This window comes from Peromyscus leucopus, chromosome 12 (assembly GCF_004664715.2).
Source record: "Peromyscus leucopus breed LL Stock chromosome 12, UCI_PerLeu_2.1, whole genome shotgun sequence".
NCBI classification, from domain to species: Eukaryota; Metazoa; Chordata; class Mammalia; order Rodentia; family Cricetidae; genus Peromyscus; species Peromyscus leucopus.
This window is the reverse complement of record NC_051073.1, coordinates 11,276,420-11,298,082: the sequence shown is the minus strand read 5'-3', so window position 1 is coordinate 11,298,082 and position 21,663 is coordinate 11,276,420. Positions and strand designations below refer to the sequence as shown.

At 43.0% G+C, this 21,663-nt stretch overlaps 1 protein-coding gene across 4 annotated transcripts; it reads left to right on the top strand.

Annotated features, from left to right (window-relative positions):
• Positions 1 to 7,157: 7,157 nt before the first annotated feature.
• Positions 7,158 to 21,499, top strand: N6amt1 (N-6 adenine-specific DNA methyltransferase 1). 4 transcript variants are annotated; one of them, XM_037209656.1, is made up of 7 exons: positions 7,158 to 7,368; positions 9,204 to 9,290; positions 9,898 to 9,988; positions 14,719 to 14,802; positions 18,632 to 18,773; positions 19,225 to 19,277; positions 20,361 to 20,446. In XM_037209656.1, exons 1-6 carry the CDS (start codon positions 7,235 to 7,237, stop codon positions 19,260 to 19,262), a joined length of 576 nt encoding a protein of 191 aa, XP_037065551.1. In that variant the 5' UTR covers positions 7,158 to 7,234; the 3' UTR covers positions 19,263 to 19,277; positions 20,361 to 20,446. The 4 variants fall into 4 exon arrangements, with proteins under 4 accessions (XP_037065551.1, XP_028731801.1, XP_028731802.1 ...); XM_028875966.2 differs by lacking the exon at positions 19,225 to 19,277 and having other exon boundaries at positions 7,181 to 7,368; positions 20,361 to 21,499; XM_028875968.2 differs by lacking the exons at positions 18,632 to 18,773; positions 19,225 to 19,277 and having other exon boundaries at positions 20,361 to 20,472.
• Positions 21,500 to 21,663: the final 164 nt, after the last annotated feature.

Here is a 21,663-nt window from a genome sequence, read left to right as displayed (position 1 = left end):
ATAATGCTGCCTGTATGTATTTTTTCAGGGCTGACCATTTAGCACTGAGCAACCTGATGTCCCTGGAAAGACCATCTCTCCTACTCCTACTTTCCCTTAGTTAACTTTAGGTCTTTGTTTAGTGTGGAAGCTTCATGGGCTTTCTAGGTCTATTTTCACATGTCTGTTGGTGTCATCCTTGTTCAGCTCACATTTGGGCAGTCGTGTTGGTAAGACTTTATGGGTGTAGCTTCTGATGTTACTAGGAGACACAATCACACACAAACGCCCTGATCCTCAAGCTGTTATGATCTTTCTAGCCCCTCTTCTGAAATGGTCCCTGAACATTAGGTGCAAGAGTGTTTTGTAGCTGTATCTTTTGAGACTGGGTTCCACAACTCTGCATTCTGATTGGTTGTGTTTTTCTGTAGTGGTCTCCATCTGTTGCAAACAGAAATTTCCTTGATGAGGGGTAAAGGCTACACTTATCTGTGGGTATAAAGGCAAATGTTTATAGATTGTTGTTAGAGATTATATGGATTAGTAAACTAGCAGTTGTAGATTCTTCTCCAATATCCACGGCATCATTAGCACTGAGTGGTTTGGTAGGTAGTAGCAGGCATTATTTCCCTCTTATTGAACAGGTCTTAAGTCTAACTAGAGAGCTGTTAGTTACCATCAAGGTATGGGTGCCACTACTTCATCCTTAGGGTTAACAAATATGCACATTTTTCAATCATGTTGGTCTTTAGTGTTGACTTTGAGTTCTTCTGTACATTTTGGCTAGCAGTCCTCTATCAGACATGTCTTTGAAAGTCTTTTCTTCCAGTCTGTGTCACAGTGTTTTGAGCATTATGATCAACCTTAAGGAGGTGTTGAGATATGACTTTACAGAGACAAAAAGAATCTTATGATTGTAAATGTTTGGAACCAAACTTCAAGGAGCACAGAAAAATATACTGATTTTAATTCTTATATTATTTCAGTTCTAAACTTAAGCAGAGTTAACTAGAGTGCCTACAGACCCTTTCTATTAAGAGATGGAATTTTGTTAGGGTTGGTGCAACTCCTTGATATCATGAATAGAGCTGAATGCAACTTGTGAATTCTACTAAAATATAAGCCAAGCTAAGGTGGAAGAAGAACTATTTTTACCAGAAAAGGGGAAGAGGTATTATGTCATGCTAAAATAGTCTTGCACCAAAGCCCTCCTCAGATTAGAAATAAACCTTATTATACCTTGCTATTGGACTCTGATGCCTCTGAGAAAACTTAAATCTGACTATGAAGAGTACAACCCTTAACCGTAGTTAATGGATGACTGGTACATGATCTTAAGACCGTAGCACTCAAAACCATGACCAGTGATGGAACCAAATACCCTTACAATAATCAATTTTAAACTTCTTGGAAATATGGCATGACTGCAACAAACCAGAAAATGCAGAAGTCAACAGCCCCGGGGGCAGTTTTCCTGCACTCATGGAGTCCATTTCTAGTTGGTGTAAGCTAACAGGAATTCATTACGAGATAGCCAGGGGGTAAGACAGCCAGCTTTGAGAGGTCCAAAGACCAGCTTTGGGCCGAGCTTCCAAGAGTACCTCCTAGAGCCACATTGCACAACTGAGCTTCTGGCCCTGTCATGGTCCAAAAACTGGGGCATCAAGAACCCACCGCTACCGCTGATGGCTCCAGACCCAGGCCATCCAAGCCACCACTTTTACAGCCACAAAAGGCAGGAGCTGTGCCCGATCCACACACTGGAGGAGCTGAACATTGCGCACAGTCCTTGCAGGAAAACCAACTCTACTTGCCAGTAAAAATAGCAGAGTCAACAGAAGTCAGCCTGTATCTCAGTGTTCCACTCACGCAGCTGTAAAGGACTGGTAAGACCTAAGTCACCTCTAAAACCAGAGCCTTGGGGAAATATAAAATAATGGTTTTAACATCTCCAGCCTCAGTAATTTCAGAAGGCAGGGTAAAGAGAAGATTTAAAAAAAAATACCAAATGAAGCGAGAATATCACACCCACATGAGGAAGAGAGAAGTGACGATGGGCTGTCAGAGGAGAACTTGGACATGATTTCAGAACTCCAAATGTGGACCCTGTGGACATAGGAGTTGGAGAGGGTCCCAAAGAAACCAGAGCAGTCACCTGTGGTTGTATTGTGTTCCCTGAAATATTGTGCACTCTAATAAACTTATCTGGGGTCAGAGAACAGGACAGCCACAATATTAAACATATAGGATAGGCAGAGGTAGCACACTTTAATCCTAGCATTCCAGAGGCAGAAATCCCTCTGGATCTCAGTGAGTTCAAGGCCACATTGGGAACAGCCAGGCATGGTGACTCACACCTTTAATCTCAAGAAGTGACAGCAGATAGCAGAAAGGTATATAAGGCATGAAGACCAGGAACTAGAAGCATTTGGCTGGTTAAGCATTCAGGCTTTCGAGCAGCACAGTTCAGCTGAGATCCATTTGGATGAAGACTCAGAGGCTTCCAGTTGGAGGTAACAGGATTAGCTGAGGAATTGGCTAGGTGAGGTAGCTGTGGCTTGTTCTGGTTCTCTGATCTTCCAGCATTCACCGCAATAACTGGCCTCAGGTTTAATTTTATTAATAAAAACTTCTAAGATACATGCTACAGTCACCAGAGTGACTGATGCCATCAGCACCAAATTTGTCAGAAGCTTGACTCCCAAATCCCCAGACTAGAAAACTGAGAACAAGCGCCATGCTCAGATAGGTACTATATACTCTGAAAAGCTTGCAGGGCAGGACAAGACTCCATCTTCTAAAATCATAAGAGCTGTGCAGGGATGTAGCTCAGTGCTGCAGTACTTACCTAGCATTCACAAGGCCCTAAGTTTAATCCCCAGCACTGAAAAAAAAAAAAAAAAACAGGGCATGGTGGGATATACCTGCAATCCTGGTGTCCAGCAGGTGAAGTCAGGAAAATGAGAAGTTCAAGGTCATCCTCAGCTACATAGCAAGCTTGAGGCCATCCTGGGCTACATGAGACCTTGTCTCAAAAAGAAATAAAAATAATAAAAAAAATAGGGGCTAGAAATATAGTTTGTAGGGAGGTTCAATGCCCAACACTAAGAACATTAAAAAAAAAAAACAAAAAAAAAAAAAAAAAAAAACCAAGAAAGCCAGTCATGGTAATGCACGCTTTTAATCCCAGTATTTGGGAGGGAGGGAGAGGCAGGGGGATTTCTACGAGTTAGAGGCCAGTTTGGTCTACATAGTAAGTTCCAGGCCAGCCAAGGCTATAGAGTGATACCCTGTCTCAATACCGCCCCCCACCAAAAAGGACAAGTAAGCACAAAAGTACAGACATGTCACAAAGGAAGAAATTCCCATGATGGACACATGAACTTATGCTTAACCTCAATCAGTGATCAGATCAATTCAATCTAAAACAAATTTCTAACGATATCAAATCAAATAATAAATCTGCCACCAAGAGAGGACAGGAGTATAAATAAGTATGATTAGTTTGTAGAGAAATGGGCAATGCCCAGAAAAACTAAAAAATATATGTAAACTAACTGATCTCACACCAGGAATTGTGTGTACCGTAGCAGAAGAAAATTAAGGAAGTTATTCATGAGAATCCTAACAGACAAACCTGGGAGAAAGTCAATGTTTGTCAACAAGCATGTATCCATTCCAGATAGAAGTACCGCATATAGTAAAATGCTGCATGATGACTAAAAGCAGTGAGTCGGCGTTACACATAGATTAAAACATCAGCCTTGAGGCTACAGATATGCTCAAAGTAAGAGTACTTCTTGCTTTTCCAGAAAAGCCACATTCGGCTCCCAGCACCCACATGGGGCAGATCACAACCTCCTGAAATTCCAGTTCAGGGGATTTTCTGGCCTCCTTGTGCATCCATACACTCATGGAATACATCCACACAAACACATACGTATGTATATAAACAAATGAACAAACAAAACAATTAAAACCCCCAAGTTTTATAAATTTTGAGTGAAAAAGGAATTGAAAAAAACAATATATGCAGGGCTGGAGATACAAGATCCAACACCGTTACACAGACATACATGCAGGCAAAACACCAATGCACATTTAAAATTATATATATATGCAACCTCTTACAAGTTATACAACTTTTAAAATATACTTTATCTAAACTTTTTACTTATGAATATATGAATGCAAAAGTACAAAAGAATGGGTTAAATGATTACACACTATATATCCCTAAGAATTTTCCAAGAAATTCAGGTCAGGGATGGGAAAGATGACTCAGCAGTTAAGAGCACTTGCTGTTCCTGCAAAGTAACCAAGTTCAGCTCCCACTACTCAATGGGGCTGACAGCTGCCTGTAATTTCAGTTCCAGAGGATCCAACACCTTTTTCTACCCTCCTTGGGCACTGCACACACAAATGCACAGATAGACATACAGGCAAAACACCCATTCACATAAAATGTGTGTGTGTGTGTGTGTGTGTGTGTGTGTGTGTGTGTGTGTGTGTGTGTGTGTGCTGCGCGTGCGCGCACACGCGTGTGTTTAATTCAGGGTGTTGGAGAGATGTCTCGGTGGTTAAGCACACTGATTGGTCTTGCAAAGGACCCAGTTTTGATTTCCAGCACACACATAGTGGTTCACAACCATCCACAACTTCAGTTCCATGGAATTCAAAGCCCTGACTTACTCCAGCACTCACATGGTTCACATACATACACCCAGGCAAAACAATAATGCACATAAAAATATAATAAATAAGTTAAACAAAACCTGAAACCTTTAAAAAAAAATTCAGTCCAGAAAGATGGCTCAGCAATTAAGAGCACCTGTTGCTCTTCCAGAGGACCCAGGTTTGATTCTAAGCACCCATACAACAGCTCACCATTGTCTGTAACTCTAGTTCCTAAGAACTGGATGCCTTCTGGCCTCTGCAGGAACTGCACACACACAGACACACATGCAGGTAAATCCCTCCTATACATAAAAATAAATAAACCTTTAAGAAAAGTCCAGGTCACAAAATACAGTAAGTTGAGTACAGAAAAGAACAGCCATCTCTTTTTATTTCTTGTATTTAAAAGGTATTGAAAGATGTATGTGAAAATACTAATAGTCAATCCCAGTGGCACACGGCACTTTTAAAAATATTTCTGTATTTTTTAGGTCTGTTTGTGCATGTGTGTGCCACCATCCCCGCAGAGGTCAGAGGACAACTTGTAGGACTAGGTTCTCTCCTTCCCCTATGTGAGTTCCAGGGACCCAATGCAGATGCTCGGCTTGGCAGTGCCCTATCTTTTACCTGCTGGGCCATCTTGCCATCCTCATTTCTGTATTTTTATTTTTCAAGTTTAAACTTTAAAAAACTAGAGTATAATGTTTAATTAACAAATTGCAGAAATTGACTTCAAAAAAGTGCAAAAACACTTCAAGCATGTACCTATAGAAAATGTCCCAAATGCCAGCAATACATCCATTAGGAAAGACACTAAGGGAAGCCAGTTTGGAGTGGAGTCCCAGCAAACGTTTCAGAGAACGTCCAATCTGCGCCTACTGGGACTGCATAATCTAAGAATGCAGAGCTGGGTTACTGACATTTCAGCCCTGACCGTTTCAAAGGAAAATTACACCACCTTGCTGGGGAAAAAAAAAACCCTTATGAGTAATGTCTTAGTTATGGTGTCTCTTGCTGTGAAGAGCCACCATAAGCAAAAAGCAAGTTGGGGAGGAATGGGTTTATTTGGTTTACACTTCCATATTGCTGTTCATTACTGAAGGAGGCCAGGACAGGAACTCAAACAGGGCAGGATCCAGGAGGCAGGCACCAATGCGGAGGCCGTGGAGGGGTGCTGCTTACTGGCTTGCTTCCCATGGCTTGCTGGGCCTGTTTTCTTATAGAACCCAGGACCATCATCCCAGGGGTGGTACCACCCACCACGGGCTGGCCCTCCCCCATTGATCGCTAATTGAGAAAATGCTTACAGCTGAGATTCATGGAGGCCTTTCCTCAAGTGAGGCTCTTTCCTTTCTGATGACTCTAGCTATTGTCAAGTTGACACAAAACCAGCCAGTGCTCGGGACAAGTGACTCAAAATTAGAATGGCAATTTTTGTAATAAAATACATTGAAATATTAATAAACACAATTTTTAAATATTTAATTTGTATTCATGTGTACTCATGTGTATCTATGTGTTTATGCACATGTATGCGGGTGCTGGCAGAGGACAGATGTTGGATCTCCCGAGCCACCTGATATGGGTACTGGAAACCAAACTCCGGTCCTCTGGAATAGCACCTAACACTCTGAATTGCAGAACCGCCTCTCCGGGCCCCATTTTTTTTTTTTTTGAAGATTTATTATTATTTCATGCATGAGTGTTTGCCTGCAATGAATGTGTATACACAACAGTTCCGTGCCATTGAGGTGGGAAGCACACCCAACCCCTGGAGCTGGAGGTACAGGCGGCTGTGAACCACCAGACAAGGGTGCAGGAAACCAAACCTGGGCCGTCCACAAGTGCAGTACAAGGTCTCAACCACTCATCATTTCTCCAGCTCTTCAGACTAAGACAGGTTTTCAAAATATCTTAATGAACGAAAATGACCAAAACCAACTTTATATATATAGAAATAATCAAATAAGAAATCAATTTTCAAAAATCATAATCTAAGCTGGGCATGGTGGCACAAGCTTTTAGTCCCAGCACTCGGGAGACAGAGGCAAGCGGATCACTGTGAGTTCCAGGTCAGCCTGGTCTACATAATGAGTTCCAAGACATCCGGGGCTCCATAGCGAGGACTGAATAACCAAATAAAGCATATAAAAGTAGCCATAATCTTATAGATTAAAATTTACAGTTCATCTGTTTAAAAACAAACAATATTACTTAGTGATCACTATTTTTGCAAGTCCTTACAAGTTAAAAAATGGAAGAAAATTTCCAAATGCCATTAGAATAAAGCAGTCACCTTAGTAAAAATAATAATAATAATAATAAAAATAACAGGATGCTCAGTATTAGAGTAGCTGAAAAAGTAAACACAAAATGTTCAGAAGACGAAAACTGATACTAGTGGTCGCAGAACATATAACTATTTAAAAGTTCCTAGACAGTCCGCAGGCTGTCGGACTTCACATAAAACCCAAACGTTTCGCCCCAAACTCCACCCCAGTGTCAGGCCAAAGCGCATGCGCGGCCCGACGCGCGTGCGCACTCTGAAGGCAAGGCCCGTAAGACGCGGGAGAGCAAGATGGCGGCGCCGAGCCTCCCCACGCCGTTGTACGGGCACGTGGGTCGCGGAGCCTTCAGCGACGTGTACGAGCCCTCGGAGGACACGTTCCTGCTCCTGGACGCGCTCGAGGCGGCGGCGGCCGAGCTAGCCGGGTGCGAGGAGGGTGCGCGCCACAGCGGGAGCGAGCGGGGTGTCCGTAGGGGCGGCAGCCGGAAGTCTTGCCTCCTCCGGGAGTGGTGGGTCGGCCCACTTCCTGGTGATTGACAGCAGGGCGGGGTGAAAGTGCAGCTTCCCCTGGTGCTGGGATTTGTGCTCTTCTGCTCTGGTGTTCCTCGGGGGGTCAATGGTCAGTCTCCCTGCCCTGCCGTTCCGCTGTTCATCTGAAGAACGCAAGGGCCCCCGAGAGCAGCCGTAGTGTAACGACCAGAAACAAGATGTTCCGGAAATGTTGCTGCTTTCCAATATTACGGTTTTTTTTAGTTGACTTTGTAAAACTCGCGTAGGGTTATTTGACCTACTTAATGCATAAATCGCATCCTCTGGCAACGGAAGGAGACAAATGATGAAGTAGTGGCATGTTAAACCCATTCACCCTTCTCAAGGAACAGTCATTAACCACCCATTCTGTTACTACTGAGCACTTGGAATATTACGGCAACAGAGAAACCGAATTTACAATTGAACTGTTAGAAACGTAGTTGGAACCATGATGAAAGACTTAAATTGATAGTACATGCATCGGCTTGTAGGAACTTCACTAGCCTGATTTGTTGAAGAATTGGCCAAAACTTTAATGACAAAAGTAATAAATGCCTACATGTTAACTTTTCAGTAAAAAGAATTTGAGTTGAGAGCGGGTACGGCGGTTCAGCTGGTAAATGCGCTTGCTGCCAAGCTCCTGGACCCCTGTTCAATCCTCAGGACCCACAAGGCATAAGGAGAGAAATGACTCCTACAGGTTGTTCTTGTGCATTCAGTTGCAGTGCTGAACGCCATACATGCTCCCCCCCCCCCCCCACCACACACACAAAATAAATGTAATAAAACATTTTGCTGCAAGAAGTCGGGTCATTAACTTTAATGGTCAAGATTTGAACTGGGTTTCTCCAGAAAGAAATAGCCAACATGTTTACCCCTCTTAAGCTTTGTCATATTTTTTTCCGTCTATAAAACGCTCCTTTTAAAAGTCTTTCATCATAGACGGTGGAGCATTTCAGTTTACCGGAATATCTTACGGAACACTGGACCATAACTTATGTATGCTCAGAATAGCCCAGAAAGATGTACAACTACAGATTGCATTGCAGACTTATGCTGTAAACGGAGCTGACCTTGTTACAAAGGTTTGGAATGCTAATTATTTATGGAACTGTAATGGTTCTTTCTAAGAAGAAGCCACCTGGTAAGATCCACAAACTTTAGAATGACCGACCCACTAATGGCTTCTCAGCTATGTGGCTAGTTCTAAAGCTAAGAACTGTGTAACTGCTTCTTGAGTTTTGTTTGAAAGGTTAAGTGCCAGGAATTCCCATAAATGTCATCAGTCATGGAAATTAAGTAGTGTTCTTGATGCACGTACAGTGATTGGGGAAACACATTTTTTGGAAAATAATGTAAAGATTTTTTTTTAAGTTTAGAAAGCTAAGATTATTGGCATTTTAAGACCAAACACTGAGGCACTTCACAATTAGTAGAGAGTGTCTGTTCTACATCTGTCTAGGTGGGTGGAGGACTTTTGCTCCTAGGACATGCTGCTGGGTGTATTTAAGTACTTCAAGGTGACTGACAATCTATTACACACCTAAACTATTAGGTTTAGCTATACAACGATAAGCACCAAATGGTTGCCAGAAATTGTAAATTTCCCTTATATCCCCATGTATTTGCAAGTGAATGGTGATGCTGGAGAAATATATAGCATGAGAGCTATCGCCCATGAAGAATCTCTTCATAAGAATGAACTAAATATTTTGGTTTTTGTTATTAGAGTGGAAATATGCCTCGAAGTAGGAGCAGGGTCTGGTGTGGTGTCTGCATTCCTGGCCTCCATGATAGGTCCCCAGGCCTTGTACATGTGAGTATGCGATGTCCATCCACATCTCCTAGTTTACCATGACTGTGGCAGCTTGGTGAATATTTTAAGGAGACACTGTGTCTCTGATAGTGTTTCAGTAAGGACGCTAGTCACTATGCTCACCCCCAGTCATGATTTCATGTTCACGCCTTCATGCCATGTGATTTTTAGAAGCAACATAATTTTAATCGAATTGTTTTCAGGTAAATAGTTTGACTGTTAGAAAATAGCTGGAAAGTTAAACTTCTTTGCTGAGAACTTGAAAATACAAAAGCCAAGAAATGGCCATCAGAAAATTTTGCCATACACAGAACAAATGTTTTTCTTTCCGTTTGTAATTTCCTATGTATTTTGTGTAGCAGTTCCTTATTCTATTTCTCTTGGCTTCTGTTTTGCTGGGTGCTGAAGCCGTACTTTAATAAATTCCTTCAGGTGAGTGTGAGCAGATTTTTTAGCAGTGTTTGTCATCATTGTATAACAAGACTTTGTTCTCTTTTGCTTTGCCATTATGAAAACATCCTGATTTTTTTTTTGATACCACGTAGAATTAACAGAACATTCCTAAAATATCTAACCGATTTGCTTCTGTACATTACCCTGTTTATAGGTGCACTGATATCAACCCCCAGGCAGCCGCCTGCACCCTGGAGACAGCACGCTGTAACAGAGTTCACGTTCAGCCAGTAATTACAGATTTGGTGAGCTGTAATTCTTGTTCAGTAGTAATCAGTTTCCTCTCAATTAATTGAAAATCAGTGTTTTAGTGCAAATAAACTTTAGTAATTAACTTTTTTTGTTTTTATGAGACAAAGTCTCATATAGCCCAGGGTAGCCTTAAACTTGCTATATAGCCCGAGATGACCTTGTACTCTTTTTTGCTTTTTTTTTTTAATTTTTTTTAAAGATTTATTTATTTATGTATATAGTGTTCTATCTGCATGCATGCACACACGCCAGAAGAGGGCACCAGATCTCATTTTAGATGGTTGTGAGCCACCATGTGGTTGCTGGGAATTGAACTCAGGACCTCTGGAAGAACAGGCAGTGCTCTTAACCTCTGAGCCATCTCTCCAGCCCAGCTTGTTTTTATTTTTAATTAAAATTTTTATTTTATTTTTGAGATTATAATTACATCGTTTCCCCTTCCCTTTCCTTCCTCCAAACCCTCCCATATATCCCTCTTTGCTCTCTTTCAAATTCATGACCTTTTTTTTTCATTAATTGTTGTTACTTGCACACACACACACACACACACACACACACGTGCATGCATATATACGTGTGTGTGTGTGTGTGTGTGTGTGTGTATTCCTAAATCCTGATCAGTCTGTGTGATGTTAACTTGTGTTTATGACTTTAAACCTAACCATTCGGTATTGGGTAAGTGCTGGAGTTGTAGATATGCATCTAGCAAGTAATTAACTTCTGACCGTAAACATGACTAAATGTGACACTCTATCCATTTCATGCTGGCTTAAATTTTAAAAGCTTTAGACACAGCTAACACAGGAATTCAGATGATATAGCACATTTTTTTTTCTTAGCTCTGTGTTTCTCTCTGTTGTCTCTTAGGCAATCTCACACCCTCATGGTAACCAGATGTTTGCATTTCTGTGTCTTATTTATTAACAGCTCCCCATGAAAAGAAGTATCTCAATAGTATACTTGGAATGAGAGTTGTTTGGGTCAGCTCGGGTCCTGTGTCTAAGGACTGGCATTTGAAGAGTAGCTTTGACCTGGGTCATAGTCCCCCAACTCCACTCCACATAGATCCTGCCCAGGCTTGAGTTGAGAATGGGAGGAGATAGAATATCCCTGTCTTAGTTATTTTTACTTCCGTATTGTTGTGAAGAAGTGGTGGGGGGGGGGGGCAGAGAAGAGAGGAGGGAAGAGGAGAGAAACAGAGAGACAGAGAGAGAGAGAAAGAGAGGCTGGGACTGGCTTGGCCTTTAGAAACCTCTAGTGACACACACACCTCCTGCGAAGAGGCCCTGTGAGCCTGTGATGCCAGTGTTACACAAACCACCACAGTCCCGTCAAAAGCAAAGGAGACGCAGGCAGAAATAAGGGAACGTGGTCCTACGGACAAGCAAAAATCAAGACAGCTTCCACACCTGTTCTCACTGTTGTCTCAGTCTGTCTTTGAACTTGGTGTGTAGTTGCAGACAACCTTAATTCTAGTTTCTCCTGATTCTGCCTCCCCAGTAGACCACTATACCCTCCCCCCTGCTCCATTTTTTTTATCCTTTTAAACGTTTGAGTGTGTGTGTGTGTGTGTGTGTGTGTGTGTGTGTGTGTGTTTTGCCTGCATGTATGTCTCTGACACCACATTCTTCCAGTGTCCACAAAGGTCAGGAGATCCCCTGGGACTAGAGTTATAGATGTTTGTGAGCCACCATGTCAGTACTGGAAATTGAACCTTGGTCCTCTGCAAAGAGCAGCCAGTACCCTTAACCTCTGAGCCATCTGAGCCATCGCTCCAGCCCTCCATTGTTTTATGTTAAGAAGTTCAGGTTACACCTTTTAAATTTCAGTTATTAAAATATTTTAAGGATATTAGTAGGATTGGGGTAATTTTAGATTTGCAGAATATTTTTAGCTACCACAGGGAAATGCTGTTCATAAGCAAAACTCATAGTAGCATGCAGCAGGTAGACACAAGAAACAAAATGCCTTCTGTGCTGCTTTTCCGAGGTTGGAGAGAAATCAAAGTCTCAAGAAGTCCAGGGTGGCTTTGAGCTGTCTTCTGTTTCAGGATGACATTGAACTACTGATCCTTCTGCCTCCATCTCCCAAGTTCTGGCTTTACCAATGTGTGCCATCGCACTCAGCTTTGTGTGTTTCTTGGCCAGTGTTGTTCCTACCCTGGTGAGGACAGGCAGCTTTCCTACTGCCGTTTCACATGTACAAAAGATGTTGCATCTTAGAATGAACCCCAACAGACAAGGAATTCTTTTCGTATCAGCAAAAACTAGTGTCCAGAAAGGTGCTCAGGTTACTCACTTTAAACCAGCATGGTGATGTAGAACTTTGTTTCCTTAGTGTGTCTGGTTTTTGATAGAACAGTAAAGCTTCAGACGGAACAAACCCAGACTATTTTTGAAACAGATACTGAAACTGAAGTGTCTTTAAAAGCTTTGATGATAATAAAAATATCTCTAGGGGTATAGCCTGGCTCTCCTGTCGGGCTCCACACAGCAGCCCCAGGGCATGACTGGAGGTTCTCCATGCTGGAGTTAATTCCTTAGTAGTTAAAATTGATACTGATCTAAATTTTGACTTGGCAAAGCAAGAAACAATAGGCAGGCTTCAACAGAACTGTTACCGTCAACTTATAAACTCTAACATTCAAAATATAGATATGGTTACAGCTGTCATATGAAACAAACCCATTCTTTAGCTGAGATTACATGTTTAAAAAGTAGCAACCAACTGGGTATGGTGGCTCACTCCTGTGATCCCCAGTGCTCAAGAGTGTAAGACGGATTTCAAGTTTAAGGCTACCCTGGGTTGCATAGTGTGACTGACCCCTTTCTCAAAATCAAAAAGGTAGAATTATTATTTAGTTTTAGAATACGGTCTTTAAAAATGCACATTATGTATTTCTTCCCACCGTTACCACATCCCAAACACGCTGGGCCTCTTACGAACCCCTCCGCGGCACTCATTCTGAGCTGAACGGTACCAAGGTCTGCTCACTTGTCTGCCCTGTGAAGTGGCTGATAGTCCTCCTCTGCCTTCACTGGCATCACTGTCCTGTCTCACTCTCTTCTGTTGGCAGAACATCCGTTCTCCTTTTCCACATGCTTTATGCAAGAAAACCAGACAGTTTTGACCCGTATTTAACCTAAGGGTCCTCCATAAGTGTCGCTGTAGGAAATAACGCCTGTGTCTTTTGCTGTGTGCATTTAACCCTTGCCAGGGCCTCTTTCACTTATTTTTCAACTCTTGGAGATATTAAGGCTCACAACCGACTAGGCCTGGCTAGAGATGCCTGTACCAGACCTTCAGTTTTATTTAAATATATTTTGATTTCAAGAATTTCTGTGCCTGAATCTAATGCTGTTTCAGCCAATAATTTCGGCTCCACAGTTAGTGACCTGTTTGTCCGGTAGCTGCCCAGCAGAAGCCTCCTGCCCCATCACCAAATGTCATTTTAACTAAAACTCTGTCGTTCTATTTACAATAAGACTCAGGAGTCAGAGGCTGGGGTGAAAACCTGCTAGCTCTGAGAGGTTGGTGAGCATGACCTTCCCTCTTCATAGGTGTCTCCGAAAGGGAGCGTCCTTCTGCTCTGCCAGACCAAAAAAAAAAAAAAAAAAAAAAAAGTCCCTCCCAACTACTTCCTGTGCACCTCTCTGTCTTCCAGATGTCCTCTGACTCTGTGATTACTTTCTGTCAACTAGTTGCTAGCTCCGCCTCCTGACCCAAGTTTGATTTTTATTTAATTAACACAAATGCAAACTCAGGGTTCACAGAGTGATCATATATCCCACAACAGTTTCTGTTTTAAGATTTTGTCCTTTTCCTTTATGTAATATCCAGCCTGCAGTTGTTAATGGATAGCTGGATAGTTCTTCAGGAACCACTGTGAGTTACAAAGCAAAATCTTCTCTAGTTTCCTTATCCAGCATTTCTGGAAAATTATATTTTAGAGTTATTTTAAGAAACTTAATTTCATTATGGAATTGAAAACAAAGCATTGTGCACACAGAGTTATTCCCTCATTCTTGCACTGATGGAGGAGCAGATGAATCATCTTTCAGTTTGCAAGCAAAGTTGTATCCAAATTATTTCAAGGAATAGATTGTTTCCCCCATTAAAGAAGCTGAAAAAGAATTAGTTCTGCAAGCATATCCTTATAAATAGGTCATAGGAGTTCTCTTTGAATTACTAAGTTACCAGGCTTATTGGGATAATTAAAATGGGATTATAGAATCTGGATCCGGAAATTCTCAGATATTACTTCATAATGTATGTTCAATCTTCATAACCCAGTCCAGTATATGTCCAGTGCTTAGATGGTGTGACTGGAAATGGGGTAGCTTTGAAACACACACACACACACACACACACACACACACACACACACACACACACAGATGATAGTGTAAGTTAGAGATAGCTGTCAGGCTCGTCACAGATCCACAGGGAGTGTTTCATAGAATCAGAGCTTGCCTCATCCTCATGTCCTCATGTCTTGTAAAAGTGAGCCCAGAGTGTGACCGTATCTGCTGTTGAGATGCATATTCAATATCTGTTCACTCTCATTACCTTACTCGTTTTTAGTTCATATAAACTGCATCTGCATGAAAAAAAAAATCTGTTTATAAGTACTCCCTCCCCTCTGGAAAACGTGAGAGAATATTTTTAAAACTGATTTATTTAAGTCAGAATCCAGCTTAATCTGTATTGTTGCCGCCTTCAGGTCCAAGGCTTGCTGCCCCGATTGAAGGGAAAAGTTGACCTGCTGGTGTTTAACCCCCCCTATGTAGTGACTCCGCCTGAAGAGGTAAGGCCCACAGCAGAATGTGAGACAAGATGGACTTGGTGTGACTTCAGTCACTGCTGCCACTGACCCTCCTCTGACTGCAGAGAGGTGGTCAGTACCAGGTACTGTGAGTGACCCAGAAGGAAATGAATACAGACGGAAGTACAAGGCATGACCCATCTAGTCAGAATTCTCACCCAGATCGGCCACGCTGTTTAAACTGACCCTTTACCATAAGTAAATTTATAAAGCACATTTTTAAAATACTTCCCATCATCAAAAGTGTCCTTCTCAAAGTCCTATGCTTCATCCCTTCACATTATCAGAAATTAAAAGTGTGGGACCAGTCCTGATCTTTCCTGGGGAAAGGAAAGACATACAGGCATCATGTATTTAAGAATCTCCGTGGCGAGGAGTTGAGCCATATCCGCGTTCTCCCAGAAGGTGAAGGCACGTAGTTCAACAATAGACGAGCACTAGCTTCTCTTTCATTGCGCCTGTTGTATTCTTCGGTGGTTATTCTCTGGCACAGCTGGTAAACATGCTCGCTCCCACTCCAGCTGCTCTGGCTGTGCTCACATGAACTGAGGAGCAGGAAGGAAGTCAGTCACAGAGGGAAGAGCACTACGCTGTCTCATAGTCTGTCTCCTGCCCTGGAATGAAGTACCATTGTGTGATTGATAAATGTATTTCTCACAGTCTGGAGGCTGAGGAGACCAGTCCCAGGGTGTGTGGAGGCCGAGGAGACCAGTCCCAGGGTGTGTGGAGGCCGAGGAGACCAGTCCCAGGGTGTGTGGAGGCTGAGACCAGTCCCAGGGTATGTGGAGGCTGAGGAGACCAGTCCCAGGGTGTGTGGAGGCCGAGGAGACCAGTCCCAGGGTGTGTGGAGGCTGAGGAGACCAGTCTCAGGGTGTGTGGAGGCTGAGACCAGTCCCAGGGTGTGTGGAGGCCGAGGAGACCAGTCCCAGGGTGTGTGGAGGCTAAGGAGACCAGTCTCAGGGTGTGTGGAGGCTGAGACCTGTCCCAGGGTATGTGGAGGCTGAGGAGACCAGTCCCAGGATGTGTGGCTCTGGCCAAGGCCTTCTTGCTGCCTTATGACAGAGACATTACATGCTGAGGATGAGGGGACATTCCTAAACACATGGCTCCCTTCTCCTTTTTAATATGGCTTCTAATCCCTCGTGACCCTCATAATCTCCTACCCCTACTCGGCCCAGCTCCAAATGCCATCGGCATATCCATAGAGGATTCAGTTTCTGACATGAGCTTAAAGCTCAAGAAAGATCTATGGAAATGAACTTTGTGGTAAAAATGGTTCAATCAAAGGCAGCTCAGTGGGTAAAGATGCTTGCCGCTGCAACTCACGAATCTCCAGGACCCAAATGGTAAAGAAACTTCCAAAAGATGGTCCTCTGCCCACATGTACACACAATAAATCAGTAAATGAATTTTTTTAATGTTTCAGCCCTTAAGATCTAATTTTAAAAACCACTCAGTAGGTGCATATGGCGGTGCATGCCTAAGAAGGCAACGGCAGATCGATCTACACAGTGAGACCCCGTCTCCAAACAAACACAGATCATTCAATAATAGGATGAAAAACAAAAAGGGACAAAAGTTTATTACACTCTATTTATGACGACATGAGCCTGTGTGTGCAGCAAAGGTGGTTAATTCATGGTCATGGTCTCAGTGGACACTGAGAAGCCCCAGTCAGTGAAGAAACGGTTCAGAGAACATGGTGGCCCACCTGGGGTTCCGGTGTACTTCCAGTTACAGCAGTAAGCTGAGTATGTCTCCTGGCCCTTCCATCTGCCGAGACGCCACGGAGGACCATGTCCCGGCAGTGCCCTGGGCTCTTCTGCCACCCCAGCACATCTGGTGCCTTCATTCCCAGAGCTGAACGATTAGATAGGGTCAAGACAGCACAGGCCTGGCGAGGTGCCTCAGCGGGTAAAGGGTGCTTGCCACCAAGACAATGACCAGAACTCCCATGGTGGGAGAAAACCAACTCCCAGACGTTCTCTTATTTCCATGAGCTCACATAAACATGCTGATTTTTTTTTTCAACCCAGCAAAATAAAAAGCAGTGGTCTGGAAACTAAATGAAACAGTGATTTCATCCCATAAAGTATAAAGACAAAGTACATGAAATCACAAAGGTTAAAAATAAATGATTTAGAGGTGATATCTGGAAGACATACAAGTAAGAGTTGGTACTTGAAAAATCTGTGGCTGTACTCACTATCACATTCAGAAGTGAAATAAAGTGTCGTGGGCTACACCCGTGGTCTCTAAGGAACCAAGAGTGGACCAGCTGGATGGCCGAGGAGTGAGCAAACAGAAGGTAACACGCGCCCGCTGCCTGCTGAAGTGGAATCCTCTCCTTTTTGGCCTCAGGGTTGGGCTGGTGCCAGAAATTCCTCAAGAGTCATCTCGGCTCTCAGCAGATAAATGGGGCTTACTAACCTGGAATCTTAAAACAGGAAGCCCTACTACATATCTGGAGCCGTGACTAAAGGAAGGGGCCAGGTGGGGACTGGCCCCAACCGGCAGACCTATTGAACAGCCAGACAAGTTCCTCCAAAACAGTGGAGTAAACAGATGAGACTCCTGAACAGGAGGAGCTTGCCCAGAAGGAAAGCAGAGGCAGCAGGAAAGGGAGGTCTCCAAAAGGAAAAATCAGATGCTAAAGTGGAACTAATGGATCTGGGAAGAATCGGAATTAGAGTCAAAGGGAATTGATAGACGCAGCAGATGTCAAAGACCACCTAAGTAAGATATATTCAGTAAGGTACTGTGCCACCATAGAAGAAGGAATTAGAACTACGCCAGAGGAAATGAGAGATCCTCGAGATGCTGTGCCGGGGCTGTGGAGATGGGTTAGTGGACGAGATGCTTGTGAAAGAGCGAGGCTCCAATTCGGTGTGCTCTGAACGCACGTATGGACTGTATGGGAGTGCACATCCCTAACCCCAGCAGACCGGGGGCACGATGGGAAGCAGAGAGGAGTCCCTAGAAGCCCACAAGGCGCTGGCCTGGTCTGTGCAGTGGTAAGCAGGAGAGAACCCTGTCTCCGACAAGGTGGAAGGCAAGGATTGTCTGACCTTCACGTGCCCACTCACGCACACGCACACGCACACACGCTACACATGACATCATCACATGCACTGAAATAAAGACGCAGGAAAGAATGTGGAACAATCCTGCATTCTGAAACATAGTTAAACACAAAATTGTTGAAGATGGGAGTCGGGGGAGGGGCAGACAAACAAACTTGGAAAACCCGCCCTTAGCAACAGTTCACGTACTTTCTTGCTTTGTAAAATTTATGTGTGTGATTATAAAGGAGTTATTTTAAATTGGGAAACATATGCCATATTAGGTGACTAAGAACAGAAAACATGATTGTATATAAAAACTAAAATCAAATATAGGTAAAGGCCATAGCAAGAAATAAGAAAACAGTTGTCAACATTGGACTTAATTTTCATTGATTTCTTCGAAATGTTCCTATGGTCCTGACTGAACCCAGGGCCCCATGGACAAAATCCCGTCCCTTGGGGTTTTGAGGCAGGGTCTCACCATGTAGCTGGGGTTGGCATTGAAATTCAGTCTTCTCACTCCAGTGGTAAGCATGGAGATTGCAGGTGTGCCCGGCACACCTAGTGTGCTGTTGTGTTGGATGGGTGATTACATGCTCTCTTGTAGCATAAGGACTTCAGGAGATTAACAGTGACATTCAGGAGGATGCAAGGTGCATTCGTTGGAAATACGTACTTGTTTGGTGATGTTTCAAAGGATCGTAATCTCAATGAAACTTGAATCAAGTCTCTCTGATTGGTGACAGGTAGGAAGTCACGGAATAGAAGGAGCTTGGGCTGGTGGCAGAAACGGCCGAGAAGTCATGGACAGATTCTTCCCAATGGCTTCAGAACTCCTCTCCCCAAGAGGGCTGTTCTACTTAGTTACCATAAAAGAAAACAATCCAGGTAATTAAAAAAAAAAACAAAAAAAAACCAGCTTCTTGTTAACTGTTTACTTTGCTGACAACAAAAGTGTTGAAAACTGTAATTTAAAAGTAGCCTGGGCTGTTGAGCAATTTAATCGCTGACAGCAGCTAATACAGCCAGAAGTTCATGTTGAAAGAGGAGAGTTAAGAGGTAAAATGTTCATGTTTTAAAAACTGTCGTCTTAGGACAGGCAGTTTTCCCTTACTCATAAACTAATATTCCGATATAAACTCTGGCTTCTAACACTTCTCCGTCAGTGTGGGTTCTTTCTCACGGGGCGGGTCTTACATCCCAGCAGTAATAATAATAGAAAGAGACGATGGTGACCCCCGTACCGTGTGCACCAGTAGGGTACCTTGCAGACAGGCCACTGGTGTGGTCCACAGGCTTCACAGCTGGATGAGACTGATGATTACTTCATCTCCCGTAGTGTGTAGACTTTCCAGCATCATGAACACGAGCCGGTAGAGATGAAGTTTCCAGGTAAGTACCAGTTAGGTTTCCTGAGTGTGGGGTCTTCACCAGTATGGTCCAAACCCTCAAGACTGTGTAGGGTAAACAGTTGCTTTGGCAATGGCCTGTAATGTTTGTGGGGGGAGTTGGTCTGTGGATCCTTTTGGCTAACTGATAAAGACATAACCCATTCGTTGTGTGTGAAGGGATTACTTGATACTGTTTTCTTAGTTCAGTTTTGTTTTTTTATTATTACTTTTATTTATTTATTTATTTGTTTGTTTATTTATTTATTTATTATTATATAGAAGAGGGTTCAAGATCTCATTACAGATGTTTGCGATCTACCATGTGGGTTCTAGGAATTGAACTCAGGACCCTCTGGATGAGCAGTCAGTGCTCTTAACCTCTGAGCCATCTCTCCAGCTTGTTTTTGTTTTAAGATGAAGATTTGTTTTTTGTTTGTTTGGTCGTGTGTGTGTGTGTGTGTGTGTGTGTGTGTGTGTGTGTGTGTGTGTGTATACATAAGTATATATATGCACCATACGTGTGCACAAGCCTAAGAAGGCCAGAAGAAAGCATTAGATCCCCTGGAACTATAGTTATAGATGGTTGTGGGCTCTCATGTGAGTGCTGGGACTTGAACCCACGTCCTCTGCCAGAGCCATAAGTGCTCTTAACTACTGAGCCATCTTTTGAGCTCTAGGATTTATTTCCAAAAGAAGTAAACTTATTTACACTCTCTGGGCACTGTCAAGGATTCACTTTGTCCATATTCTCAGAAAGGATATATGGCAGAGATTGGCACCAACTGGCTAAAAGTGTGATTGCTTGCTCTAATAACAAGGTTAACTAATGATCCTGTGTCATCTCAAATGGGCTACCACTACAAACTGGGCCTAAGTCTGGTCAGACTCCTCAGAACATCTTAACAATATATGTCCACTTCTCTCCGGTTTAAGCTTGAGTTAACAAACATTTATTTGGTGTACATTGTTTAATCAGAGGAATTTAATGTGTTTTATCATCTTACTAAATTGATCAGTGATCATGCATGTCACCAAATGACTTAGAGAATTTTACCTTTTGGTTTTTGTTGTTTTTTCATTTTAGAAGAAATTGTTAAAACACTGAAGACAAAAGGCCTGCAAGGGACCACAGCACTTTGCAGGCAAGCAGGCCGAGAAATCCTGTCCATCCTCAGGTTCAGCAAGTCCTAGTGTCCTGAGAAAGCCACCAAAGTACGCAAGACCTGCCTGAAGCTGAATGCACTCAGTAGGTTTGAGACTGATGCCATTCCCTGGCCAAGAAATTTTATCAGAAATTTGTCATAAAGAAAAAGGTGGAGTCGGGGCGGTGGTGGTGGTGCACACACCTTTAATCCCAGCACTGGGGGGGAGGCGGGGAGACAGGCTGATGGACCTGAGTTCAAGCCCAGCCTAGTCTACAGAGCGAGTTCCAGGACAGCCAGGACTGGTGGTACACAGAGAAACCCTGTCTCAAGGGAAAAGAAGAAGAAAAGGTGAGGGCTGTATAAATGGCTAAGAGGTTAAGAGCACTGGCTGCTAACACAGGTTTAGGGTCCAGTTTTGAGCACCCACATTGTGGCTCACAGCCACCCATAACCCCAGTTCCAAGGGATCCTACCCTTTTCTGACCTCTGGATACCAGGCACACATGTGGTATACATACATAAAGCAAGACACCTATACACAGAAAACAACATACACCTAAAAAAGAAAAAGATGTTAAGCTGGGGCATTTTGTTTTCAGGGACTCAAGTATATGGGTATTTCTGTACATGTGCAAGTAAATGTGTATATTTATAATTTACATTTTATGTTATATTTATATATGAAATTATGTTTGATATAGCACTAACTATATATAATAGCAAAGTAATATATGATCACCCTAAATGTCCATCAGAAAGGACACTGGTTAAAATAAATGCCAGCTATCCATTCCACTGAACATACAGCCATGAAACGAGTCGCTGTGTAGACCCTGAACCAGAGGCTCCATGGCAGCTCATTACAACTAATGCAAAGAAGCTGCAGATGAATTTTACCCCATACATGCAATTTTAAAAATCCAGCTGAGGCAGTGTGTTGATGTGTGTACATGACAAAGGCGTGGGAGGTAAACTGCAGGAATAAAAGAACTTCACTCTTTTGTGGTAGCATGCGCTTTACACAATGGTAATATTAAACAATTACAGTGGATTATCATACACATGATAAAAACTCAAATGGAGGCATTGTTTCATTCTTTGAACAAAAAACATCACTCAATGACTGCTACCAGGCATTCATCAGGAAGGTACCTTTTTCTCTATAGTTATTCATAAAGGCCCACCAGAGGCCAGAGATGGCATCCAAAAAGTCCAGCCATATACCTCCTATGGAGGGAGCGG